General features: G+C 38.9%; 1 protein-coding gene across 1 annotated transcript; it reads right to left on the reverse strand.

Moving 5' to 3' along the window:
- Nucleotides 1-1,727: 1,727 nt before the first annotated feature.
- On the reverse strand, nucleotides 1,728-6,957 carry LOC4348231 (long chain base biosynthesis protein 1c-like). The gene is made up of 13 exons (NM_001423923.1): nucleotides 6,670-6,957; nucleotides 6,105-6,273; nucleotides 5,916-6,010; nucleotides 5,701-5,792; nucleotides 5,234-5,327; nucleotides 5,087-5,159; nucleotides 4,873-5,005; nucleotides 4,256-4,430; nucleotides 3,293-3,433; nucleotides 3,005-3,100; nucleotides 2,767-2,908; nucleotides 2,373-2,500; nucleotides 1,728-2,285 (listed from the first exon to the last, which is right to left on the reverse strand). The coding sequence occupies exons 2-13, from the start codon at nucleotides 6,217-6,219 to the stop codon at nucleotides 2,121-2,123; spliced, it is 1,449 nt and encodes a 482-aa protein (NP_001410852.1). The 5' UTR covers nucleotides 6,220-6,273; nucleotides 6,670-6,957; the 3' UTR covers nucleotides 1,728-2,120.
- Between the last annotated feature and the right edge of the window lie 4,267 nt (nucleotides 6,958-11,224).

Genomic DNA, 11,224 nt, shown 5'->3' on the forward strand with positions numbered 1-11,224 from the left:
GAACAACCGCACGGAAAAATCAAAATGCCCGTTTGGAAAAATCTTATTTGTAGTAGTGACACATTTAATAACAAGTTGATTATAGTCATGCAAATGGGCAACTATATATATAAACTAGTTCCATTGAAATGGCCAAATGGGTCGATACATTAGAATTTTGGAGGAAACAAGCGTGAGGTCCTACTTCATGTTCCTTCTTCGTATGAGTGCAATGTGGCACAACGTTATGTTCATGTGTTTCCCCAATCCTACATTGCATGTTTAAGCTAAAAAAATAGGAAAAAGTTCAAATACCCTCCTAAACTTTATATAGAAGTTCGTCAAGCACCGTGAGCTTTAAAACGGGACATCCAACCCCCTGAACTTTATCATGCCATCCATATTACCCCCGAGATGGTTTTGTATATTTGGAGGCTTAAACAAACAATTTCGAATAACTCGTACAATATATTTGCATATCATCAGTTATAAGTCATCAATTTATTCTTATATAGTGATATCATACTATTATTATATTGGTATTTGTTTGTAAGTGATAGCTAATGACCTAATAAAAAGCAAAATGAAATATTTAAGTCAAAATTTTAATATATATATATATATATATATATATATATATATATATATATATATATATATATATATATATATATATATATATATGTGTGTGTGTGTGTGTGTGTCCAAAGGGTATGACATGTGATCAAACTCATTCAAATCATATACAAATTAGATAAAAACCACTATAAAAAATCATTTTAAGGGGTTATATAAACGGTATTGTAAAGTTTAGGCGGTTGAATATCCGGTTTCAAAGTTTAGGGTGCTAGATGGACTTTCATCCAAAGTTTAGAGCGTTATTTGGACTTTTTCCAAAAAAAACAATACACTAAGGATACCTACGTCAAATATATAATTTGGACCATATGAGTTAAGCACAGAGCCACACCATCTAACCGTCTATGTCAATTCTAACAGCACTCCCTTCAAAACCGCTTCATATTCGCTTCGTGTAAAAGGTTTAACTCGGGAGTTATATGGTTGGAGGGATAAGGTCGGCTCTGACCCACCACTCCAGAACTGCGTAGCCTGCTCATCCGACGGGCAGGCTCACTTACACATACCACCACCACTTACACTTTCATTGTAACAACCCTCCCTCCAGAACTGCTTCATGTAAAAGGGTTAACTCGGGAGTGATATAGTTGGAGGGATAAGGTCATCTCTGATCCTCCGCTCCAGAAACCGCGTAGCCTGCTCATCCGACGGGCGGGCCCACTTAACACTTTCGTTGTAACAGCCCTCCCTCTAGAACCGCTTCATGTAAAAGGGTTAACTTGAGAGTGATATGGTTGGAGGGATAAGATCGGCTCTGACCCTTCACTCCAGAACCGCGTAGTCTGCTCATCTGACAGACGGGTCCACTTACACTTTAGTACATAACCACACCATCTAACCCCATTACCGGCCCTCCTCCAAAACCGTGTAGCCATCCCATCCGACGAGTAGGCCTACTTACACATACCACCCAACTTACACTTTCGTCCTGCTTCGTGTAAAAGGGTTAACCCGGGAGTGATATGATTAGAGGGATAAGCTCTTATAAATTGGTTCTACTCTTGCTAAACTATAAGTTGGTTCTACTCTTGCTAAACTAGCAAGATAGTACTAAACATACGCATACAGCTCTTATGGGCCACAACTAAATTCTAATTGGACCAGGATATCACATCAACCATGTAGTACAAGTTTGCATGCTCACGTTCACTTGACTGTCACTATTTTCTATAGCTCATTGTCACAATACAATTTATCCATTTTTTCACTACTACTTTCAAGAGTTCTTGACAGAGGAGAGAAAATGAGAAAACTACATCACTATGTAAGCAATGTAGTAGTGCTAGACGGTTGAAGAAATCAGCCAATGCACACATATACTACACAAGAGCGAAGCTATCAGATCCTTAATTCAAACTATGCTACAAAATCTTATTTGTATTCTTGGTAAATATGACAATGAATTGCGCCAGATCGATGAACATACAAATTATGTACCTAAATGTAGGACACATCATGTAAGAAGCTGAGATCAACAGTCGCTCAACAGCCGTATAAACTCACTAGACAACTGATGCTGCAACCCTCTTCAGGGATGCAGATACTTTGAAGATGTCAGATTCAGTGTGACCAGCTGACACGAATAAGCGGATTCCAACCGGGAGCCGACACTTGTCCAAACTCGACCTCTTTGTTGCTGCAATGAAGACTGAATCTTCCATCAAGACCTGTTGAAAAATAATATTATGTAAAATACATTATTACATAATTCAAGTGCTTTTGGGGAAGTTATTAAATCCAAACCCCCTAAATACCTTCTCTGCAATAATCTCAAGGAGTTCCAGGTCAGCAACAGCAGAACCGGTTGGTGTCTTCAATTTGAGAAAGACAATAGGTGACAAGATATTGCTAGCAATTTCGAGCCCGGGTATATCTGACAACTCTGCACATCAAATGCAAATAAAAAGATAAGTGGAGGGACAAATATACTAGGGAAGTATGCCAGACATTCAAGTACATCAAAATACTGCAGAAGAATAATTACGCTAAATATTTAGTGTTTTCAGTACTTCAATTATAGCTCATTGTAAATAAACCACAGTTTTAATCTAGGTTTAGTAACATATTACTAATGCACTATGTTCAGCACGTTAATGGAAGCAAGAAATAGTAAAATTATGCAATAAAGGTGCCAAGAGAATCAGTGACCTTTATGCAGAAGGGCGATGTTTGATCTTAGATTGGCGAGAACTGATGGGTTCTCCTCCAGGTGGTTCACAGCAGACATTGCTGCACTAGCAAGGTATGGTGGCAACGAGGCAGAAAAAACATAACCAGAGCTGCTTAGACGCTGCAAGATAACAACAGTGCAGCCAGTTAAAAATACTGAAGATGCAAGAATTTCTACACCATCATCAAGATGCTATTGATCTCATGTGGTACCAACCTGATGATCAACAACTCTGACACTTCCTGTACAAAAACCACCATCGGTAGCTAACGCATTTCCCATTCCAGCAGTAATAATGTCTATTTTTTCCACCTGCACAGGTCAAAGATTACTTAGAAACCAGTAGAACCAACTGTAAAGCAAACTATGCTAGTCAATGAGGCAGATTTTCTTAATACAAATTGCAGTTGTCCACTAAGCCATTGATTATAACTGCCCAGTCCTTTATTTGTTGTTTCATTTTTATTGTTGTAAAGTATATGAAAAGAAAGAGGGAGCCCTCACAGGAACTCCATAGTGTTCAGCAAGGCCACGTCCAGACTTGCCAAGAACACCAAAAGAATGGCTCTCCTCCAATATAACACGAAACCGGTATTTCTCCTTCAACCGAACTATCTCATCCAAGGGAGCAATTTGGCCAGAATTCTGCATCCAGAACAATAGTAAGAAGGCTTCACAAATAATTCAACCAGTGTATAATATGCAGTGAACTGTTTTAGCAGATTTTATCATATAGATCGAATAAAATATGAATACGACTTAAGTTAAAGAAGTGGGCCAGATTTTTTTTTCAAACTAAAAATAAACATGTTTTACATGCATAAAATTAAGTGCACAATGTGCAGTCTCTCTTTTTGCCAAAGCAGCAGGGCATGGGACTTGACTATGCTTGTATTTGGGAAGAAAATGTGAGCACTTTCATATTTTATCACTCGCTAATGTTTTGGCATTCAGATAAATTGAATGCTGCAAAATTTTAGTCCCTCCGTCCCCTAATATAAGGGATTTTGACATTTTGCTTGCATTGTTTGACCACTCGTCTTATTCAAAAAATTTGTGCAAATATAAAAAACTAAAAGTTGTGCTTAAAGTACTTTAGGTAATAAAGTAAGTCAAAAATAAAATAAATAATAATTCCAAAAATTTTTAAATAAGACGAATGGTCAAACAGTGCAAGCAAAATGTTTAACTCCCTTATATTAGGGGACGGAGGGAGTAAGTAACAAAATTTGGTTTCTAACCAACTGAATAGTAGGCAGATCACATTGGTATTATCGTATTTTGGTTTGATACATTTTGGCAGAGGAACACAAGGCGCCTTTATGTTGTGGTCTTGAATTTATCACTTTGAAGATGCAACCGATTGGCATTATGTTTTCAAGGGCAGAGAAAAATTCTCAAATAAAATAAAAGATCAAGAGTACAACACTGTATTTCTCAAGAATAACAACTGAGAAAGCGGCAAACCTGGTAAATAGCTTCCACAACAATATAGCGCCTAATCTTTTCTGTATGTTTGTTTCCATGAGTTAGTTTTTCCAAAATGCTCGCAAGTGAAGCCATGTCATTATGCTTGAAATATACAACAGTGCTTCTTGAAAGCTGTAAACCATTTTGCACAGCCCAGTGAACACCCTCATCACTGCAGTGCCAGTGCATGTAAATATCAAGATTAATTTTGACGAAGAATATGACCATAAGGAATTAATTTTTTACTGGATGAAAATAACTACCTAATAATTTTAATATTAACATTGAAAAGAGATACAAGGAACAAAAGCAAAATAAGAAAACCACCAATTACAAATTATGAGCTTCAGAAACACATAGTTGTTATAAGATCAAGTATGCTTGTCAATAATACATAAGCATTAGTGAGGTCCATGACTCCATCATACCATATTCCCTTTACAAAAGGAATTCTTAGAAAAACGTTAGTAAAAAATGTACAAATTTCCAGAAATACACTAAAAATACTATGTGCACTTTATATCAGAATGATATGACACTTACAACTTGATTCGTTAGAAAATACTGGATAGATTACTAAAATAGTGTAAAGAGGGGGAAAAATGTTCACTTACGCTACAATGATATCTCCCTTCTTGCAAAAGGCAGGAATTACACTGAAGATGGTTGATATCCCATAGGAGTACAAGATTGAATCTTGGGTTCCCAGGAAATTTGCTATTTTACTCTCGCAGTCAAGGTGCACATCTGCAAACCACAAAATGGCTAAGTTCTTCTTCTGAGGCCATAGGATATAGATTATTGAAAATAGCCAGAGCAAATACGAACCAATAGTTCCATAAAAGCTTCGTGGTCCACATGATCCAACACCATATTTCTCCACTGAGCCAACACAGGAATCCTGTAGTTTCCTTATATCACTAAAATGTTCTAAAAGAATAACGAAGAGAAATAGCAAAAGCATAAGGTTCTTACAATTATCTTTTCATTGCCAATCAAACCAAGGTAGTTTGCTGATGCAAAGTTTACAACTTCTTTTCCATCAACAGTTGTATGAGGTCCAGCAGCACTGATCAAAAACAGAATATCAATGTTCAATCCTCTAAGTCTTGGTATAAAGAGAGTGGGGCAACATAGCTATATTTATGTGCACTCTAAATCATAACTTGATTTAATTCTAGAACTAACAAGCTCTGGCGATCAACCCCCATATTCTAAGCTCGTTAGGTCATACTGTCATATACAACAATGTCTACAATACCGACTTTCCTAATCCTTACTAAATGAAATGGCTGCAAACTGAACCCATGCAATCATTGAAAAACAAAAACTATATTGCCAACATAGAGCCTTTGGTGAAGTGCATAAAAAACTTAACCAGTGGCATGAAGAACTAATCAGAAAGGTCAACTTTATTGGGAGGGATGGGGCTTGAAACGAACCTTTCTAATGTAGGCGTGTCGATCCGTGCTCCTTCCTTGATGGGTGGGCATAGAGGCTCCGGTTGCCAGTCATCACAGAGCTCATCAACCTCCTGTTGAGCAAAAAGAAAAAGAAAAAAAAAACTGATCAACACACTTGATGAAGCATGAAGAAATGGAATGAAACGGAAAAAACACTACTCCAAAATTATTAAGCAAGAACAAGTGTAGGTCACCCTCTCAGTGAGTGGCTTCTTTGGAGGTTTGTAGCTCTTCCTGGAGAGCTGAAACAGTATGGCAGCAATGAGAAGCCCTTCCACAACCAAATGTCCTGAAAATCACAGCATTTCATCGCATATATGTTAACTGGCACACAATATTCCCACCATTCCAGAAGTTGTGGCTGCTGGAGAAATGACCATTACCATCAATATGAATCCCAAAGACAACAGCACGGGCAAGTGGGGCATTGAACACAGCAGAAACCCGTGCAAGTGCCGCAGCCGTAGCATTCGCGACTGGCAATACCATTTCCATCATTGAGAGTAGTTCTCCTCTTGGTCCCAAGATTGTAAATTCAGCACCGTTCTAAATCTGTAGAAAACAAGAGACGAAAATGCTAAAGCCCCAAAATCAACTCGATAAACTTATCCCAGAATTACAAATCTCCATGATAACCTACAAATTCTCTGCAATTGTTTCACGCAAGAATACAGTTGGATCTGCTCGAAGATACAGCCAAAAACTGTTACTACCTCTATCTCCCTAATCCCACCCTTACAGATCTCAATCAGGAGGTCGCCTCACATCTGTGGCCCAAATGCCCAACGAACCAAACTGCGAACGAATTACGCTTACTCAACACTTAAACTACATAGGCTTCCCCCTTTCCAACCAAGAACAAAGAACATCTAATCATCGACGCACCGTACTCCCAAGAACAGTAATGCACATCAACAAGAAACAGTAGACAAGCCAAGAAACGGATACCTCCGCGCCCGCCCAAATCAAGAACGTGACGAAAGCGAAGCAGGCGATGCCGGTACTAGCAAATCAAAGACTTATCAGACCTTTGGGGTCTGTGGCGCCGTTAGCGGAGGGAACGGGCAGCGTCATATACAGAGGCTGGCATGGCATGGAGAGGGAGGCGGGGGGAGGGCGGGCGGGACGAGGTTGGTTCGCGTCTGGAGGGCGGGGGCGGTCGTCCGCGGGTGGCTGTGCCGTGTTGATTGGGATCTGCAGTTGGACCGCATCCGCATCGGCGGCGCTCGTGGACTCACGGTCAGCATTGCCTGATTCTATTTTGTTCTGTATTTTTTAAAAAAAACTTAGCCTGCACGAGTTCAACATAGGGCAGCCATATTTATGTTGCAACTGGTACTCTCTACCGGGATAACAATTTCCCTATTAAGGTGAAACAATCATTACATTTGTGAAGAAGGATATGGGCTGTTAGACAGCATGCTAGATTGTTTTGCTGTTCGATCAGGCCTACAACCTCTCCGCACGTTCCTTCTTCACCTAAGGCTGACAGGAGGATCGACGTCAGCAACATTACAAGCTTCTATTTCAAGCCTTATCCATGCATGCAAAACACGCGGTGAGGCAGAGGACCTCTTAGGTGACCCCTAGGAGAGGCTCACTAGGACCTAATAATCAGGCCTACTTGATAGCAAACGATAAGGCTTTCCACACCTAAGTTTTGTGTATTCAGGTTTATTTGTAAGAGACTAGCCACTTTGGTATTCCTCTACTGGCTATAAAGGGAAAACCAACGCTGCCGTCAAAGGGGATTGAAGGGGATCGAACCCAAAAGTTAGCTAAGGAAAACTAGCTCATGTAACTCTCCGATTCGACCATAGATCCAAGAAAAAGGCACCGTTGAAGTAGGGTGTTATGCTTCCTAGCTGCTTGAGCCTGTATAATCACCTTTGTCTCGTTTACTAACGTAGCGAACTCCTCGTTTTGTAGCCGCTCCTTGGGATAAACTCAAGTGGGGGTCCATTGATTCGCTGTTGTAGGGGCCCATACTCCAACAGTTTGTAAGTGACTCATAGACCATCATTTTTGCCAAGTTTCATGCAATTTGCCTGTGTGGTTTGAGAGATCTTGGGTGAGAACCAAAGGAGATAAAATCTACTATTTCTCCACTTGCTTTTGATATACCTCTTGTTAGTTGTTATGGTTAATTTTGATTATGACAAGTGTGTAACTTGATGATATAATTGTTGTTATGATGTGTCTCTAGATAGAAAATACTTTATTTATACCTATTGTTGATTGTAGTGAAAGCTTGGAGTGGACCGTTGGTCCCATGGATTTTTACTCGTCACACCGAGGATATTTTTTCACGTAAATCATTGTGTCTTGTACTGCTATTTTGATAGTTAAAACTACTCTCAAAATTTATGGTAAGATAAGAAGTTTATTGTGTAATTGTTTGCCGGTTGATAAATTGCTATTTATACGTTGAAGACCCCAACAACAAATGTATAAATGGGGGCTAAGAGAATATAATAAACGATGCTAAAAATACCTGGTGCATTCCCTACTACTTTTTATATGTATCCTAGATGGAAGTCCCAACATCATCGACACATTAAAAAATAACAAATATATGTTACGCAAGATATATACTTACAAATTCAAGAATTAAATGCTAATTCAATGGATGACCTGAAACTACTTCTCATATGAGAAAATGGGATTTATTAATAGTTGGCTTATTATGAGGGTTTTTTTCAAAAAAAATGAGAGACATGATTACACTCTTGTTTCAGTATGTGCTTAACACAGGACGATCATGCCACCCAATGAGCCGTTCACTAAATTGAGCAAGTAATGAGCTATCCTATTACACTTCTTTTTTCTATGGTGCACGTATATCGTCTGAAGAGTTGCCATGGTAGCCAAAGCCTCACATATCTCAAAAGACCACTTGGATTTGTCTTGACCTTTGTTTGTTAGCCTCCCTGCCACCATTGCACAATCCGTATCAAGTTCAATTCTACTGGCAATGGAATCCACTCTACTGCAAGTTTTAGGCCTTCACAGCAAGCCAGGATTTCCGCCGCCTCCGCTGCTTTGCTGAATTACTGATAACAATTCCAAGTCCGCACCGCCCATCTTCCGCTGCTCTACTGAATTCCTGATAACAATCCCAAGTCCGCACCACCCATCTTCTGCCGAGAACGCACCATCAATGTTACCTATTGATTTTGAGGTTTTATCAAGAAGATAGATGAATCGGCATGAACTTGAAGTGTATAAACACTAAATTAATTTTAAGTTAATTCAAGAATTTTGAGATCCTACTATTGTTACTAAAACTTTGAATTTAAGCAATATTAGTGTAAAAAAAATTCATGGAGACAGGGACACGACAGGATATATGTAGCATCTATCATATCATTACACAAAGAACTATTGAAGCCTGGAGGATCAAGAAAAAAAAAACATGAGAACTCTGTGTTGCACATGATTAAAACTTTTCTCCATCTGAATCACTGCTTCACTGAATGACAAATTCTGTGTGAAATTACAGGGCTGCCTAAAGGATCACCTAACTTTTGATACTTTTTTTACCTCAAGGAATTATTCACGGTAATTTTTCATCTGATTGCTTAATTTCAACATACGTCATCTTCATAAAATGAGCTGCATATAAAATCATTGCTTCATTGAAATATGCTCAGTGATATGAGTTATCTGCAATGATTCATATTGAAGCAAGTTTACTACTTTGAGTTTTCCCTGGTACAATATAAAATAGAAAGCTGTTGGGTAGTTGCAAGGTAATGAATAATCACAAAAATGAAAAACAAAGCATCATAATAGTAATTGTTAAGTTAGCAATAAAGAAAGGATTTCTAGTGTTATGAATACCATGGAAGAAATTTCCCCCTATAATTCAACAACATAGATGGTTCTAAACCGCCATGGAATTTGTGTAGTCCAAATAAACATGTGATGAAATTAAAGGAGTTAGTCCTACAAAAGAGAGTAATTAGAATAAAATACTGCTTTACTGGGAAAAAAAAGAAGGATCAGATTGGGATACTGAATCTATTGGAAATTGATAATTGAATTGTGAATAAATTAGATTGACTGCTGACTAAAGAGATCTAGCTCAATTTGGGAATGAACCTACACAGGGAACAATGGAGTTATGGAGATCAAGTAGAACAATGGCTGAGAGGACGGCTCCAACAGCATGCTTGTTTGGAGGAGTAGCAACCTTTGGTACTGCTTTTCTCCATACAACATATATACATGTTTAATTAATACTAGCATATGTATCATCGAATATAGAGAAGATGAGAAAGGAAGGTGACCAACCAAATATTCCATGTGACGGTTACAGAAGATGATGATGAACAAACGGGACTTGGAAACCAGCTGGATCATTTATGTTTCTTGCAACATCCTGAGGAGGCGAGCAGGCACTAGGCTCCTTGGTGAGTAGGAGTAGCCTGTATGCAGATGGCATGGCAAACCAAGGGGAGAAGAAATGCCGGACTAGGACGTTAGTGCGGCACATGCACTCTCTATCGGACTCGTATGGAAGCGGCGCACGACGGTCATGCTTCCTAGAAGTGTGGGGAGGATTGAGGCTGTACACTGGTGGAGAAACCATCTTTCGTCGGTCGGCCGATTTCCACAATAGTCCCGGATGCAATAAAAACCGGGGCTAAAGATGATCTTTAGTCCCGGTTCAAAAGGGAAACGGTCATATTTGATCTTTAGTCCCGGTTTGTGTTACCAACCGGGACTAAATATCATCTTTAGTCCCGGTTCGAATGCTGTCAGGACCTGTCAGGCCCCCCCGGGATCTTTAGTCCCGGTTGGTAACACCAACCGGGACTAAAGATCTTAACTTTAGTCCCGGGTGGTATTACTAACCGGGCCTAAAGATCCCGGTGATCTTTAGCCCCGGTTGGTGCTACCAACCGGGACTAAAGATCTTAACTTTAGTCCCGGTTGGTAATACCAACCGGGACTAATGATCCCGGTGATCTTTAGCCCCGGTTGGTGCTACCAACCGGGACTAAAGTCCCACCCCTATATATATGTCTTCTTCCTCCTCCAGCTGCCCGAGCAAGCTTCAAAATTACTTCAAAAAAGAGGGGAGGTCATGCCAAAATTTCTATTGAATTTATTTTGGTGATTACATACAAATCGGAGGTGCCTAAAAGGTTTGCAACTTCATCCTCCAATGTTTTTTTTTGTCATACTACATTTGCACCTATGTTTTGCACACTTTTTTTTGTCTCCAAAATTTAGTTGTAAGTTGATGAGAGAGAAAATGTGTGTGGGGAAGAAAGAATATATAAAAATTTAGTTCATTTGCTAAACAAGGTTTTATAAAATAGTTGAGAAGGAAAACTCTAGTGAAAGTTAATCTTAAATAATAGAAAACAAACTAAAATGAAAATTAAAAGAAGTAAAACACATTAAAATTAGTTTAAAACTTTACAAATAGTTTTTAAGAATTATTTGGTGTAATATTTTATGATTTTTGTATGAATAAAGATATCTTATAATT

The sequence above is a fragment of the Oryza sativa genome, chromosome 10, assembly GCF_034140825.1.
Source record: "Oryza sativa Japonica Group chromosome 10, ASM3414082v1".
NCBI lineage: Eukaryota > Viridiplantae > Streptophyta > Magnoliopsida > Poales > Poaceae > Oryza > Oryza sativa.

Coding starts and splice junctions, on each gene's coding strand:
- LOC4348231 (NM_001423923.1), bottom strand. CDS start 6,219: ATGATGGAAATGGTATTGCCAGTCGCGAATGCTACGGCTGCGGCACTT. Junction 5,328..5,700: donor GACACGCCTACATTAGAAAG/GTTCGTTTCAAG, acceptor GTTTTTGATCAG/TGCTGCTGGACCTCATACAA. Junction 3,434..4,255: donor TTGTGGAAGCTATTTACCAG/GTTTGCCGCTTT, acceptor TTCTGGATGCAG/AATTCTGGCCAAATTGCTCC.